Raw genomic sequence first — 17,624 nt, forward strand, 5'->3', positions numbered from 1 at the left:
CACACACACACACACCCACCCACACACTCACACACACACACACAGTCTAGCCTACTCTTACCTGTTCCTCACAAGTGACGCATTTCAGAGCTGACGATGGCTGGGTGCCATGGAGGTCTGGAGTTCTAAGCTCTTTTTAAGCCTACTTTAATTAGATTGGTGTTATTCTCATTCATTTTCTCTCTTTTTTTCCTCCCTTCCCCCTTCTTGTCCATTTAATGAATCTGCTCCTATGTCTGATATTTTTGTATTAAAAGCAGCTTAGCCTTTCTTTAGCAACAAAAGCTCTCCTCATCTCTGCCCATCCCTCCATTTCCTTTCTTTTTTCTCTCTGTCTTTTTTTTTATTTCCTTTTATTTCATGAACTGTCAGATCGGATCAGATAGGAGCATCCCGGCACCGACGGGACATGGCAGGAATTTCTTAAGGAATGCTAATGTCTTATCTGTGAATGACAGCAGAATATCATCTGTCACTTCAACCACCCCTGTCTCTCCCCCTCTCTCTCACCCCCCCCCCCCCGTCTTTCTTAAATCTCCTTCAGTCTCTCTTTTTGTCTATCTCTCTCTCTCAATCTTGTTCAGTCTCTCTCTCTCTCTCTCTCTCTCTCTCTCTCTCTCTCTCTCACAGTCTCTTTCTGTCTGTCTTGCTCCCCTTCTCTCTCTCTCTCTCTCTCTGTATCTCACATTCACTGTTTAACGAGAAACACACCATAGCATCTGTTTCTTTGATTGCATACAAATAATGACTGACATGTCTTCTCCTCTCTCATACATGTACACAAAGAGAGAAGTACTTCTCTGCCATTATGTATGTGTGTGTGTGTGTGTGTGTGTGTGTGTGTGTGTAGGAGGGGGTGGATCTCTGATAACAGTACAGTGTTGTAATGAGAAGGCCTTTTGTCTGTGTAAAGGGCTAATTTGCACATTTATTGTTGTGACATTCATTTTGCTCACATTACAGCCTCTAGACCTCCACTTAGAAATGCTAACATCTGCTCCAGTCCACGAAACACGCTCTCGCTCCTGCATTCTCCATCGTCTTAACATGAGAGAGGGAGAGAGAGAGAGAGAGAGAGAGAAGGAAAAAAACATTCCACATTTGGTCAAATAGCTATGTGTGAAACACCAAGGAGAAGAAGAATGGTTCACTGGAATGGATTATTATGCCTAGTATCAAATATTAATCACTGAAAATTAATTAGTGACTATCAAAGGCATTTATGGGCTGTGTGAACGCAATAAAAAAAACAGACACACCCATGTCATGTTAGGGCCAGAAAGGAAAGAGTCAGCCAGAGAGAATCATGGGAAAAATGGTGACTGAGTTCAATGTTAACCTCGAAATTATGAGATTATAATCTGATAGGATTAAGACATATTAAAAGATCATGCCTCATTTCTCAAGTGTCTTTCTTCTAAATTATTTATTACCCCAAAATAATTTTTTCCCATAGATTAAAGTGTGGAGTAAAGCTCTGTGAGGTCAACGTTTTAAAAATAACAAAGGAAAAGAGGAGTGTATTTTTTGAGTCGTTTGATCAGTCGGCACATACAGATCAAAATAACCAATTAGCTGATGTGTTAGAGCTGCGAAACGATTTCACTCAGATTGGATTTGTGTCCACTGCTTGGGCTGTCTCCTCTGTCTTATAACAAGACTAACCAATGCGCCAATATTCCAGCTGGTTTTTGTAAAAAGAAAAAAAAAATCCTTAAACATAAACGTGCCATGTTACACTGAGATTATAAAAAGACTAAAAACGCCATTACTGACACATTCTGTACACTCCACAGAGGTGGGTCAAACCCTGCATCCATTCTGGTTTTGGTTTAGAGCATTACAACAGACAAGCATTAACAATGGGTTGCATTTCAGTGAGTTTTTGTTGTTGTTGTTGTTGTTGTTGTTGTAGTTTTTCTTTTTTTTCCTTTTTTTTTTGTTTTTTTTTTTTGACAGGGTGAGCTTTAGAAGGAAACGGCAGTTGCCTCTCACACAAAGAGCATCACGAGATCAGATGAAAGCGCTGTACCTTTCTCTTTATCTCCTCCCAGCTGAGAGGAACTGACATTTCAGAACTGTTTCAGTCCACAGGGACTCTATTGTATCTAGGTCAAACTGTCAGGGCACCTCAGTCCCCTGGGCGTGTCAGCATCTGGTACCATGAGCAGGCCTGCTCTGCATATCACTGGTCACTCTGTTCCACACACACACACAGCTGGAGACCCCTTAAGAACTGCTCCTAAAAGATAAAACTCATGTGGGGTGAAAAAAACTTTTGCTTTGTTTGTTCTGTGTGTGTCTGTGTTTTTTTTTTCTTTTTCTTTTCTTGTGAATTGTCTGTAGAGGACTAGTCTTCAAAGAGGTGAAGATACAGATGCCTAAATCAATGTGACAGATGTGGAGGGAGAATGGACAGCTCCAGTAACCTCCGATAAATGCTCTCTCTCTCTCTCTCACACACACACACACACACACACACACACACAGACGCACTCTCCAGACAAAGGTGTAGAAAGCTAGGCAGACAGAGCAAGCAATAGAGGGAGGTAAAGAGAGGCAGAATTGGAGAAAAAGAGAAAATGAGAAAGAAAGAAAATGGCCTAGGGCATCTTTTGCAGACGTAAGCTCTAAACACTGCTTGTCTCTCTAAGCAGTTCTCTCTGCCATCAGTGTGTACGGATGTGAGGGTCAGAAAAGGCTGTTGAATAGCTGTGAGGCATTTTTGCCGTGTGTTCAGGTGAGTTTGGATCTCACAGTCTTCTCTACATAGCTCTTAAAAACCCGGTGGGACCGGTGACTGCAGGAAAGGGAAAGCGTTTGTAAGGCTTACCGCCAGCTGTGGCTGCACTTTGGAAAAGTATTTTCAGGTGATGAGGAGTGATGGTTATATGTTTTTCTGCTGTAGGACATTGACATGTAAATCTATAACAAGGTGTAACATTCTGAAAATTCCAGAATCTCTTTGTTCATGTCAGTGTATTGTAAAACACTTTGGATGTAGGTGTTTAGTTTGTTCTCTTCTGAGGGTCCCCCTGCTCATGGAAGAAGAATCTACCTACTGCATTTTGAAACAAATTACTCTCTCTCTCTGATCTCTACATTGAATAAAATAAGCAAAACACTACACCTAAAAGCAAGCATGTGCAGGCAGATTATTGAAGTGGACGAGTAAACAGGATGTTAATTAAGCATTTCTAATTATGTTTCTATGTATGCTCTGCCATCTCAATGTGTTTTCCAACTTAATTCTTATATTTTAAGAAGGCATCCACACATTCATGTTATTAGTGAAAACGCTATGAAGTGGCGGGTAGGATGCAGACAGGAAAAAAACAACAAAAAACAAACAAGGAAACAAACAACAACAAAAAAAACCCCAGTAGATATGAGAGATCCGCCAGGAGACAAACCTTCCTCTGCTGTCGGTGAAGATAGATTTTTCTAGATCGGTGTAATAACAGTATCAATCATTCACCTTAGCTCTCTCACACAGTCTTTACTTGGCCGCTGAAACAGACAAACAACTCAAATGCTCATTAGTGAGAGCGTTGGCCAGGCTCCCACCTGGAAACGGCTCTGCTCCCCTCTCTGCTCTCTGCCGCTCTTTTCCCTCAGTAATAGAGATCTGGAACATTCTCTTCCTTCGTCCTGCTGCCCCTGCCAGAACGCAACCTCAGGGGGTCGTAGTATTACCACAGGGGCTGTCTGACGCCCGTCTGTTCCGAGGTTGCCGTGCCATGTGTTTGGAGGGACAGGTGACCTGAGTGAAGACCTTAGCAATCCAGCCACAAGCACTGTGAAAGCGGAGGTCTCCCTGAAAAAACAGAGACAGGGAATGAGAGTCCCTTTTAAACCTGAGAGTGCTTGTGTGATGTGTGAGAAAGGACAAATGTTAGACAGATGGTTTATGAATGTATGAGCTGTGTTTTTGTCCCCACAATCATAGCTTTGCTCTACACAGGTGTCTCTGCTCTCTATCTAAATGCATATAAAAACCCCGCCCCAAAACCTCACAGCCCCTATGAATTATTCATCACAGCGTCCCCACATCCACATCCTGCGCCCGGGTGTTTATTGGCTGTGTGCTGCGGTGATGTGATGATTTGGTGGAGACAATGCTCGTGTGCACTGAAGCCTTCCAGTGAGATGCAGTGAGAATGACGCTCTTCAAATGCCCACTACACGAAAACGCCTGGCGAAAATTAGATGCCTCATCCTGTCAGGGCAGGGCTAGGCCAGAGTTAGTGGCATTCTTCAGGAATCTGTTTCAGAAGAAACCTTTTCTTTCTTGTTGTTACTGGATTTGTTTATCACTTGCTTTGGAAATGACCTGTGAATGCTGAGATGCAGAAAAGATTTGTTATGCTCTGTGGTTTTCTCAAAATCCAGATGTGGAAATGCCTATGGAAAATCAAAACGTTTGTTTTGTTTTGTTTCTTTTCTTTTTTTTTTCTTTTTCCCAACACAGTCACATTTGAGAGCCTTGTGCTTAGTTCTGGTCCGGATATCACAGCGCCCCATCCCTGTGACCTGTTAAGGTGGTGTTGAGTCAGTGGCAGGCCAGGGGGCAGGGACTGGGGTAAGGTGGTGTTGAGTCAGTGGCAGGCCAGGGGGCAGGGACTGGGGTAAGGCGGTGTTGAGTCAGTGGCCGGGCAGGGGGCGGGGACTGGGGTAAGGTGGTGTTGAATGAGTGACAGGGCAGGGGGCAGGGACTGGGGTGAGGCGGTGTTGAGTCAGTGACAGGGCAGGGGGCGGGGACTGGGGTGAGGTGGTGTTGAATGAGTGATAGGCCAGGGGGCAGGGACTGGGGTAAGGCGGTGTTGAGTCAGTGACAGGGCAGGGGGCAGGGACTGGGGTGAGGCGGTGTTGAGTCAGTGACAGGGCAGGGGCAGGGACTGGGGTAAGGCGGTGTTGAGTCAGTGACAGGGCAGGGGGAGGGGACTGGCGTAAGACGGTGTTGAGTCAGTGACAGGGCAGGGGGAGGGGACTGGGGTGAGGCGGTGTTGAGTCAGTGACAGGGCAGGGGGCAGGGACTGGGGTGAGGCGGTGTTGAGTCAGTGGCAGGGCAGGGGGCGGGGACTGGGGTAAGGTGGTGTTGAATGAGTGACAGGCCAGGGAGCAGGGACTGGGGTAAGGCGGTGTTGAGTCAGTGACAAGGCAGGGGGAGGGGACTGGGGTAAGACGGTGTTGAGTCAGTGGCAGGGCAGGGGGCAGGGACTGGGGTGAGGCGGTGTTGAGTCAGTGACAGGGCAGGGGGCGGGGACTGGGGTAAGGCGGTGTTGAGTCAGTGACAGGGCAGGGGGCGGGGACTGGGGTAAGGCGGTGTTGAGTCAGTGGCAGGGCAGGGGGCAGGGACTGGGGTGAGGTGGTGTTGAGTCAGTGACAGGGCAGGGGGAGGGGACTGGGGTAAGGCGGTGTTGAGTCAGTGACAGGGCAGGGGGCAGGGACTGGGGTAAGGCGGTGTTGAGTCAGTGACAGGCCAGGGGGCAGGGACTGGGGTGAGGCGGTGTTGAGTCAGTGACAGGGCAGGGGGCGGGGACTGGGGTGAGGCAGTGTTGAGTCAGTGACAGGGCAGGGGGCAGGGACTGGGGTAAGGCGGTGTTGAGTCAGTGGCAGGGCAGGGGGAGGGGACTGGGGTAAGGCGGTGTTGAGTCAGTGACAGGGCAGGGGGCAGGGACTGGGGTGAGGTGGTGTTGAGTCAGTGACAGGGCAGGGGGAGGGGACTGGGGTAAGGCGGTGTTGAGTCAGTGACAGGGCAGGGGGCAGGGACTGGGGTAAGGCGGTGTTGAGTCAGTGACAGGGCAGGGGGCGGGGACTGGGGTGAGGCAGTGTTGAGTCAGTGACAGGGCAGGGGGCAGGGACTGGGGTAAGGCGGTGTTGAGTCAGTGGCAGGGCAGGGGGCGGGGACTGGGGTAAGGCGGTGTTGAGTCAGTGGCAGGGCAGGGGGAAGGGACTGGGGGTAAGGCGGTGTTGAGTCAGTGGCAGGGCAGGGGGCGGGGACTGGGGTAAGGCGGTGTTGAGTCAGTGGCAGGGCAGGGGGAAGGGACTGGGGTAAGGCGGTGTTGAGTCAGTGGCAGGGCAGGGGGCGGGGACTGGGGTAAGGCGGTGTTGAGTCAGTGGCAGGGCAGGGGGAGGGGACTGGGGTAAGGCGGTGCTGAGTGAGTGACAGGGCAGGGGGCGGGAGGTGACTATGATGGATGACTGACACCTGTGTTAATTTGCTTGGCTGCCTGCGATCTCTCCCTGCAGAGAACAGTGTGGCACAGTCCACCAGGTCTACAGGGTAACGTTGCTAGACCTAGGGCAGGCCGCAGATGTAAACACAACCCTCTGAGTGTGTGCATGTGCACGTGTGTGGATTAGTGTGTATGTGTGCAATTGTGTGTGTGTGTGTGTGTGTGTGTGTGGTGAACTGTAGTATGATTGGCATTCATGCTTGAGTGTCTCCCTATTTTCTCCCTGGCCACTGAGCGTGGGATGAGTGATGTGGAGAGAGAGAGAGAGAGAGAGAGAGAGAAAGGGAGAGGGACAGAGAGAGCAGAAAAATCTCTCAGTGCATTAGACATGACATTTGTTTTTCACACACACACACCACACACACACACACACTCCGGGCTGAGATCAGCCCTGGCTTTTCTCACAGGCACCACAAACTGAAAACAGATCAAAATGAAACAAGTATGTCTCTAAACAAACATCGCTCATCAAAACAGACAGAAGACGCTCTTAGTGTTTTACTACATTTGACACAATATTTGATACTCTTTTGTATAATAACCAAGTGAATATTGTGCGCCCAAATGCTCCGTCTTGTCAGTGAGTGAATAACCCTGGGAGAGGTGGAGAAATAGAGGAGAAAGAGTGAGTAACCCTGGGAGAGGTGGAGAAATAGAGGAGAAAGAGTGAGTAACCCTGGAAGAGGTGGAGAAATAGAGGAGAAAGAGTGTGTAACCCTGGGAGAGGTGGAGAAATAGAGGAGAAAGAGTGAGTAACCCTGGGAGAGGTGGAGAAATAGAGGAGAAAGAGTGAGTAAACCTGAGAGAGGTGGAGAAATAGAGGAGAAAGAGTGAGTAAACCTGGGAGAGGTGGAGAAATAGAGGAGAAAGAGTGAGTAAACCTGAGAGAGGTGGAGAAATAGAGGAGAAAGAGTGTGTAACCCTGGGAGAGGTGGAGAAGTAGAGGAGAAAGAGTGAGTAAACCGGGGAGAGGTGGAGAAATAGAGGAGAAGGAGTGTGTAAACCTGGGAGAGGTGGAGAAATAGAGGAGAAAGAGTGTGTAAACCTGAGAGCGGTGGAGAAATAGAGGAGAAAGAGTGTGTAAACCTGGGAGAGGTGGAGAAGTAGAGGAGAAAGAGTGAGTAAACCTGGGAGAGGTGGAGAAAAAGAGGAAAAAGAGTGAATACTTGTCATTCTCATCCTGTCAGTCTGGGGATATTAGTCCTAATATGGTATTCAGGTCCAGCATGGTTCAGTAAAGCTTTCAGTCAGTGTTTGTCTCTCTCCTCATCGCACATTACGCTCACGCTGCAGCTGACAAATTATTGTTATTGTGCAAATTTAAAAAAAAAGAAAAAAGATCTATCCCCCTCCTTTTCTGTCAAAGAAGTCATTTCGGAAAAAGGTTTGCAAACGTTGATCAGAAGATTAGAGGTGTAAGACATATATATATTGCAGATTTGATGCGTTGTTTGAATCTCAACACAAAACAAATCAAAATTTCAGAACTCTGTTGAGCAAACCACCACCCCCCCTGCCCCCCAACCGCACCTTTCCTGATTTTTTGGAATGAATTCTGTATGTTTCTCTTTCCTCCTGGGACAACATTCATATTATCATTAAGGAAAATTAATATAGTCACTTTTTTCATAGATACCATTGTAGATATTCTAACAGTATTGTGTCATTATTATTATTATTATTATTATTATTATTATTATTATTATTATTATTATTATTATTATTATTATTAGTGAAGTACAGTGACCTAGGCTGCCAGGCAATGCCTGTTATTTGCAGTTGTGAAGTTTCTGTCTTCTCTTTGGTGTGAGTTCCATCAGAGAGGAAATGAAGTCCTCTTCACCTGCATTTTACTCGTCCATACAACAGAACACTAACAAAAAACTGACCAGACCAACGCTCACTGAGCCAAAATTCACAACAGCAGTTCAGATGACTGTTCAGTGAAGGTAATGATCAGGTGGTATTTGTAAGACATCATTAATATATACTTAAACTGTGACATGGCCCCTAGTGAACAGCTTGATGAAGACCCAGGAAATGCTAAAGTTGTCCAAAAAAAAAAGCATAAAGCTTGGTTTTGTTGTAACACTTATTACCATTTCTCACAAAAAAAGAAAAAAATAGGGCTAAATATTGTGACAATTTTTTTTTACACCCCACATGCTCAGTATTAATCGCTGGAACAGCGGTAGAAACTGAAATTTCAGTATTTTGAGTGTGGAAATTTCATCTCGGCCTTCTTTCTGTCTCGTTAGAGTATGATTGGATAATTGGAGGGAACCACGTGAAATGTCATGATTTTGTTTACCGGGCAGCTGCGTTAATGTCTGAATCGATCGAATCGGTGTTGTTAGGGAGCCTGGGGCAGGTATCTCAGAGAGTAACTGTCATAATCATCTGGGCTCTCTCTTTTTCTTTTTTCTTTTCTCTTTTTTTATACCAGAGCCAGGTTAACTGTAATGTGTCTCCACACAACACTTAAATCCACAGCAGAGTTCTGTGCCAAACAGAGCCCTCTTTGACGGACTGTAGGATTTACCAATCACATTCATGCCCCAGCCCCTGTGAACACCAACCAATCACGATGCATTACAGGAACAGGCATACATTTCCCAGCAGCCCTAAACATAGAGATACATGGCTGAGGAAAATGAGACTGAAACACAGACAGGTCAGATGGTTAGGGTGATGGACAAACTGGAGTTGTTTAGTACATGGTTAAGGTGATGGACAAAATGGACTTGTTTAGTACATGGTGTTCCTCCCTCTCATGTATCGACACTCTCCAGGATAATCCAGCGTAATCTGAGCGACCGCAGATGCAGTGTCGTGGCATTAAATCTGTCCTCTTTATCATGTTTTCTGTTATGTTTTTTTTTCTTTTTTCTGAGGGCAGAAAATGGCAGGGAGAACAGAAATAGAAATGACATTGGACATCATGCCCCGTTCGAAGGCAGATGATGTGTCTTCCACGATTGATTTCCACACGTTGTTAATGACTTTTTTCCCCTCCTCATTCCTCTTTTAGATTTTTTTCATCCTTTGCTTTTTTTTCCCTGCCCCATTAAGAAAATGATTTCTTCTCCAAGTTTGATGGCTTTGACAAACTTTACGGACGTGGTTGTGGGCGAGCATATGTGCCTGTGGCGTAAAGAAAAAAAAAAAAAAAACGAGAGAAGAAAGGGAGGGAAATATTTTCTTTCTGTTCCATTTGGCGTTAATGTTTCTGTGGTGTCCTCCAGTATCGATCAGCCAGAGGACTGTTTCATGACACATCACGACAGCACCAGTTTCAAAAATTGATCCTCCTCATGATAAAACGCTAGCAGACAACAACACCTTTGTCATCGTCAAGAAGAGTAATGCAAGGGCTGCAGCAGGAGAAAATTGGGGAGAAAATAGTTTTGCCTCAAAAACAAAATCCTTTTTTTCACCCAATGGTGAGTTCCCAAATGTGGTTTAAGGTGTGAAAGATCTGAAAAGCTGGCGGGGGTGTGATTTTATCTGTCATGGTAAGGGTTTTTTTTTTTGTGATTTTTTTTAATAACGGAATCTGGTTATTGGATGGCTGGGTAACAAATATTCAGTTATAACAGTGATTGTGTGGGTGCCTGTAGTACAGACTTGGCAGTACCAAAAGTGCAATTGTTGTGGCATTTTTGATTGAGACAGCATTTTGATTCTCACACACACATGCACGTACACACACATACCACACAAACACACACACACCACAAAAACACAAACACACACACATACATACCACACAAACACACACACACACATACATACCACACAAACACAAACACAAACACAAACACACACACACACACACACACACACACACGCACGCACACACACACACAAACAGTCCATTTGTCTGTGTGATGAAGCAGAAGCTTTGTGCTGTTTTTCATCTGGCCATTGGGTAAGGATTTAAAACTCTGACAGTAGTAGAACAGATTGGGGCAAATGCAACATACAGTGGGGCAGTAAACTGAACCAAAGCCAAATCTGAGGATACCTGAACTGAGGAGACTGAAGGCACGTACATAAAAACGCTGAGGAGATCGTGTAATGTTTGAGATCCACGGCAATGGAGAGGACGCAGACAATCCAAAAAAAAAAAAAAAAAGGGCAGACCAGTAAACACTTGTTAGGAAAGAGAGCATACAGTTCAGTACCAAACAGCTGAAAAACTTGAAGAAAACAAAATGATATGAGCAAGGGGTTGTGGGTTTTTCTGAATATTCAGTGTAAATGTTTTGGTTGTTAAAACACAGCCAAACAAAGTCACCTGTGACAAAATAGTCCTAAAATTGATTTTCACCCTTGGAACACTGTGCCTAGACACCCTGATGCTAGCAAACTAGCAGAATTTTCCAAAGAGAAGAGCTCCCCCCCCCCCTCCATCTCTCTCTCCTTCTCTCTCTCTCTCTCTCTCTCTCTCTCTCCCTTTCTCTCTCTCTCTTTCTACTTAATTCTGTAACCGTGGGTGTGCTAAGAGACGACCAGGTCCCTGCCAATGCCAGAGACATTAAACATGATCTGGCTGTGTAATTGAAAGTGAGGTATCGGGAGACAGTATTATAACTCACCGTGTGCGTGTGTGTGTATCATGCTTAAAGGGAAAATACAAAATCAGTTTTAACGCACATTTAATGCACATTTAACACACAAGTCCTTCCCTTGTTAGTGCACAGATCTCAGAAAATACATGATGATATTTTCCAAAGACGCAGATATTTAATGTTCCTGTTAAGAATTGCATTGAAAAGGACCCGTGAAGGAAAAAACCTGGTGTGGATTAATGTAGCATACATCAGTGTGTTAAGGGTGGAGCTCATACTCTCACTGCACACACCAGCACAGCATCCTCATTGTCTAACACTGAAACACACATACCCACGCACACACACACACACACACACACACACACAGAGTGCTGATGATTGGTAATGAAGTCATTACACAGAGACTGTTTGCCTTGATTAGCTGGCTTGGCAGCTGCTCGCGAGTCCTGCTCTTCTCAGACTCTGGAGAGGTGGAGGAATAAAAAAAGAAATCTCATTCTGGAGAGGTGGAGGAGTAAAGACAAAAAAAAACATTTTTGAGTGGTGGAGCAGTGAGCGTGTATGTGTGTGTGTGTGTGTGTGTGTGTGTGTGTGCGCGCGTGTGTATGTGTATGTGTGTGTGAGTGTGTGTGTGTGTGTGTGTGTGCGTGCGCGTGTGTATGTGTATGTGTGTGTGTGTGTGTGTGTGTGTGTGTGTGTGTGTGTGTGTGTGTGTGCGCGTGTGTGTATGTGTATGTGTGTGTGAGTGTGTGTGTGTGTGTGTGTGTGTGTGCGCGTGTGTGTGTGTGTGTGTGTGTGTGTGTGCGCGCGTATGTATGTGTGTGTGTGTGGGCTAATAGCTACCTGACTGTATTTCTAAAATGTCGGCGGGAAGATTAGGATTTGTTATGGACGGCCCAAGCAGAGCCATCCACTAAGCCAGCAGGAGCTGTTTCACAGAAAAAGAAAGAGAGAGAGAGAGAGAAAGACAGAGATGACGGGAGAAGAATCACAAACAAGAACAAAGAAAGAAGTGGAAAATGATGGAGAACTGGGGAGAAGAAACAGAGAAACAGGGGGAGGATGTATCTGGATACAATTAGTGACTAATGGGGCCTGTAACTTGTAGAGTGGCACTCACATTAAAGCACTTAAAATACCTCAACCGTAAGAGAGCAGCAGGTATTAAAACTCACATTTCGCTCCAGCATTCTCTTTCTCTCTCTCTCTCTCTCTCTCTCTCGCTCTCTCTCTCTCTCTCACTCTCTCTCTCTCCTTCTCTGTCCCTCACTCTCTATTCTTTGATGTCTGAGAGATTGTTTTCTCCTTCTAGCACATTCTATTCTTTTCCTCAAATCCAGTAAGCCCTTTAAAAACATAATGATCCTGAACTAAACGTTCCCTCATATGGTTTCCGTAGTTACGGGACAGTGTTCGGGGGGGGGGGGGGGGGGGGGCTGGGGCGGGTGGCAAAGCCTTCCTGCAGTCATTCCCTCGGAAAGTTCTGGTTTCGGCTTCGTTGGTTGTCATTATGCGACATGCTTGCTCAGCTGTTTATGTATGTTTCTTTGTTAGTTTGTTTGTTTGTAGCTGTGATTTCACAGTGTTGTCATTACTCTAATTATATCAATTCTGAGTGGGACAGGTAGAGGTACAAAAGGAACAAGGGTATTTGTAGACAAACTACCTGTACTCATGTACGATCACAGTAGCAGATTTAGAAGACAAGGCTTAAATCCACATTTAAACAGCAGCACTGCTTTCATAATGTCTCCCTCTGGGTTTCTCACATCGAGTTTGCTCTGAGTTAAGACCCACTCTGGATCAGGTTATTTGATGGTGAGATTCTGGAAGCTTCCGTGAAGGAGCGAGACTTGTAATGATGCGGTCAAAGGAAGCCCCCCCATGGAGGGCTCAGCAGTTTGTCTGACGGCCGTGGAGCCTGCAGGACGTCGTTTAACACCCTGCTCCTCTGTTGGCGCAAGAGAAAAGTGTTGTACAGACAGTGGAATCAGCCTATTCATTTAGACCTTTATGTGAGAAAAGCACTGTGTGTGTGTGTGTGTGTGTGAGTGTGAGTGTGTGTGTGTGTGTGTGTGTGTGTGTGTGTGTGTGAGTGTGTGAGTGTGTGAGTGTGTGTGTGTGTGTGTGAGTGAGTGTGTGAGTGAGTGAGTGTGTGTGTGAGTGTGTGTGTGTGTGTGTGTGTGTGTGTGTGAGAGAGAGAGAGAGAGAGAGAGACGAACATGCAGACAAATACACACACATACATACACACAGCGCGTGCACACAAACACACACACACTCACGCTAACACGCACACACATACACACAAAACACGCACATTCATACACACAGGGGAATGACACAGACCTGTACACAAGCCATTTCTGAGGAGGTGATAAAGTCACTCTTGTGTGTGTGTGTGTGTGTGTGTGTGAGTGTGTTAACGTTAGCCTTCACAGAAGGACATACTCTGAATGGACATTCATGTAGTTACATGGCCTGAAAAAGTGAGAGAATACACATCGTATTTCCTCGATGTCCTGTTCTCTAAGCCTCTATTTTGCTGTGTCGGTACTGACTGAAATGGGAATGCCAACAGAACCAAGAACACGGTCACAAACACGAGTGGAACAACACTTTTCTTTTAGTCCTTACTTTAGAAAGGAAACTTCTGGAACAGGCCTTAGGGGGAGGAGTTTAAGGCAGAGTTTCTGATTGGGCCTGTTAGTGTTGACAGCAAGTTAGTCATTTGTCGACCCGGGCCTGTAATCAACAGTTTAAGATGATGAGTAAGCCACACACAGACACTGTATGTTGAGTATTCCAGTGTGTTAACACAACAGAGCCGTCAGTGCAGCTTGCAGCGTCTGTCTCCTGCTTGCATTTCCATCATGTCTTGAGTGTGACTCACTGACAGAAACATCACCGGCAAATTTCGCCCTAATGCTATGCATTGTGTATGATGACAGCATGTTTTACTGCTCTGCCCGTTTGCACTGCTGTTACACAAGTCATTCAGGCATCCTTCACAAATGTATCTCTTCTCTCATTATGCTCTCTCTCTCGCTCTCTCTCTCTCTCTCTCTCTCTCTCTCTCTCTCTCTCTCTCTCTCTCCCTCTCTCTCTCTGTTTGCATCCTATCTATGAAGATTAGTACTGATGCCATTATCTGTCTATGAAGAAATCAAGCAAACAAAAACTTTTCAAGTCTGTGATCTTCCTTTTCGCTGTTCTTCTTTTTTTCCTGGTCTGTTTCTTTCTTTTTTATTTTTCCTTTTCTCCTTATCTTCTCATTCCATTTTTGTCATGTTCCTCTTGTGTTTTCTCGCAAAAAAAAACTTCCCAAAAAACACACCTCCCACTTCCTCCCAAACTCCTCTTCCTTTTTTTCTCCCCCCTTCTCTCTCTCTATCTCCACGTCCCTGAATCTGCCCACCCTCCTTCAATTTTCCCCCCGATTTCTGACTAACGCTATAGAGCCCACCCTGGCGCCCTCCCGCCCTCAGACCCAGAGCCCTGTGCCCCCCCCCACTTCTTTGACTTACTCCTCTCCTCCCCCACCAGCTCTCCCGAGCTCAGGGACCCTCCCCTCCGCCCCCCGTGACGTGGCCCCTGTCCTAGTGTCCAGCCGCTTCGTGCGCCTGGGCTGGCGCCCCCCAGTGGATGCGCGTGGGACCATCCAGACCTACGGCGTCTTCTTCTCCCAGCAGGGCGTGAACAGGTAGGTCCGAACACACGACTGGTGATGTACGCCAGGTTCCTCCAGGCCAGGGGGAGAGAGCCAGAGCTTGGCCGTGCTGTGGCAGGTGACCTCTCCACTGTTCTTAATGCTTTGGTGTTCTCCAGGACACAGGGCAACCGCAGCTTGTAGCATTAAAGTTCTTCTGAAGGCAAAGCTCCCTCGAGGACAGTTACACTTGGGGTCAAGTTTAAATGACTGGACGAGGGTGCAGGAAGGACAGCTGTAGTCGTAGGGGTGGGGGTTAGGTTTTAGTCAGCCTACCTGCTCCAAAAGACAGAATAAAGTTTTATCTTGATCATCACCGCCTGATTTCTCACTGTCTGTCAGACTCAGATATTAAAGAACTCTAAGATAATGAAGGAAAAAGACAGAAAATGGAAAAAAAAGAAAGAAAAAGGGTTTTCATCAGAGTATTTAAAAGATGTTCGTATTCCTGATGAATCTTTAATACCACGGCAGTCATTTTCTTTCAGAAGTGTCTCTACAGAAAAAAAAAAAAAAAGCAGCTTTTTCAAACACATTTGCCCCTGAAATCACACACACATACACACACAAAAAATCTCAAATGGTTCAGGGATTAAAAGGCCTTTTCAGATAGCAGCTCTGGAGAAACAGGCTGTGCTAATTCATTCTGTCAAAAAAGAGGACAAAAGAATGTCACTACTGTTCCAGACGGTCTTATGCTCTCCAGGAAAACACTTGAAACTCTCTCTGCTCTGTGTCAGATACTCAGGTAAAAAATTGGAAACTAAGTTTTTTCTTGTGTTTGTTTTTTAGTTTTCATTTCCATTTTAAGACAAATGTCATGAAGAGGTGACACAGTTTTTGTATCTGAACCACCTCCAAAATCTTGACTCCTGATTGGATGAAGAAGCAAAGCCAGTTCTTTTCTACGGACTTTACCACACCTGAGACTAACCTTATGAAGGGACTGTGTCACTAAAAAGTTATATATCTTGTTTAGTCCTTTTATTGAAGTTTTTAAGACTAATTTTATTTACATGTATTCTGTTTAAGCGTGACAAAAATGTAAAAAAACAAAACAAAACAAAGAAAACCAAGTAATGCACATGGCCTGTGATTTGCCCGCTGCCCTCACCATCAACAGGTTACACTATGGCTTTTGCATGTGTGAATCATTGTAAAGATAAAATCTTTTCTGCCAGACTGTACCCACCCTCCGTCACATCCACTTCACAAGCAGTGTGTTTTTGGCAACTTAAACGGACTCTTTTTTTAGAATAAAAACACAAGCATTTAAGCTGTTTAGAAGATTTTTGGGGCGTATTTAGAAGATTGTAGATTGAGGGGCCTAAAGCATCTAATGGTGTTTAAAACTGGGTTATTTCACTGGCTCCCCATTCATTATTAAGCGATTAGACTGGCCACAATTCTTTATTCACATGGTTGCACTGTGCAATTCAAAATAGTTGTGGAATGAAGAGAAGACAGAGGGTAATTTGTGCATAAATAACAGGATTGTATGAGTGTAGAGGAAAGAGTACAGTTCACGCTTGGGCACAGATCCATGCATTTTCTGCAGTAATGGGGTTAGTGTGTGTGTGTGAAAGAAACCAAAATTTAAAAACTATCACAGAAGTACTGGAACTTTTTTTTTTTTTTTGATGTGTAGTTTTAAATGCAAAATCAACAATGCCACTGGCATTGGCAGGTTTACAGATGAAATGTGCAAACAATTTTCATAGACCAGTCCTTATTCAACTGCCTACCCCAGCCCAAAACCACCTCACACACTTCAGCAGCATGATATCTTAGCTAGCTAAGCCTATGACATCTTACAGTTGGGTATAGTCAATCAGTGAGCTGACATGGAAGGGTTTCCCTCTGCACTGGGATTCAGAATGGTTTTGTTGCACTACATTTCTATAAGCATACTTTATAGCTTTACTGTAAAAATGAAAAAACAAACAAACAAAAAAAAACAACTTACCCTTATGTATGCCTGTCTGTTCGTTGTTGGCCTTACACGGGTCGGGGGTTTAGAAGCTGTACCAACGGAACACCATCAGTGAAAATTTGGCATGTGAAGACAGGTCTGTAGATTGGACAGATTATATTATATCCTTTAGACACAGTCTATAAATATATTGATCTATAAAATGTGCCCTAAATGGCTTTACTTTCACACTGGTCTCTGTCAATCTGTCCGAGGGATTAAGGTTGTTTTGTTTGGATCAAGTGGGCTGGAAAAAAAGATTCTTGCTGTATAAACGGTTCTGGTTCTGATGGAATGGTTTTGGTTCTTTTTTGTAGAGAGCGGTCAGTCAATGTAACAGAGACTGACACCCTCCAGCTGACTATCAACAACCTGAAACCAGAGGAGACCTACACCTTCAGAGTGGTGGCGTACAACGAGCTGGGACCAGGGGAGAGCTCTGAGCCAGTCAAACTCACCACCCAGCCTGAACGTGAGTGACCCGTCATCAGAAAGATCTGTCATACATAATGCATAACACCACTGACACACAGTACGGACCCCAGAAACAGCACAGATAAAACACGCAGCCTACTCAACACAGCCTACTCAACACAGCCAGCACAGAAAGAAAAGGGACAGGCAGTCTGGGTTTTTTTCTCTTTTTTTTTTTCTTTTGCCCGGTGTGCTCTGTTAGATGACTTGCTCAGACGTCTCACTCATGACGAAACAATTAGCTTGAATGAACATGAGAGGTAACATTTTCAGCACAGCTCAACAGGTTTTTTTTTCTTTTTGGAGACGGGTTCGGCTGTGTCTTACACGGTACTTAGAGAGAACAAAACTCTAACTCTGTCTGTCAGGTAAGAGTCACTCATCCTCTTTGCGTAACCAGCCCAGCTGAATCTAAAGAGCCTGACCTTTTTATTAGAACAGGAGAGGGTTTGGAGTTATGGCTTTTCCCTGCACAACCACTGTGTCATGAGAGAGAGTATGTCAAAATGACAATCGCTCATCAAAAAATTGTTGCATGTAGAAGGAAGAACATTCAGGCAGGAGATGATGCAGAGTTAATTTTTTATTTATTTATTTATTTATTGAGCCAAACTGTGCTAAACTGAAAAAAATTGTGTTAAAAAATAACTTAA

The 17,624-nt window shown here is 45.0% G+C and overlaps 1 protein-coding gene across 1 annotated transcript in view; it reads left to right on the plus strand.

Moving 5' to 3' along the window:
- The window catches only part of dcc (DCC netrin 1 receptor), a 263,672-nt gene that overhangs the window by 179,050 nt on the left and 66,998 nt on the right, over positions 1-17,624 (plus strand). The window contains exons 11-12 of the mRNA XM_030785285.1: positions 14,363-14,519; positions 16,815-16,969. Of these exons, the coding sequence (XP_030641145.1) occupies positions 14,363-14,519; positions 16,815-16,969 (312 nt within the window). The remainder of the gene's footprint in view (positions 1-14,362; positions 14,520-16,814; positions 16,970-17,624) is intronic.

Source organism: Chanos chanos, chromosome 9, assembly GCF_902362185.1.
Source record: "Chanos chanos chromosome 9, fChaCha1.1, whole genome shotgun sequence".
Lineage (NCBI taxonomy): Eukaryota > Metazoa > Chordata > Actinopteri > Gonorynchiformes > Chanidae > Chanos > Chanos chanos.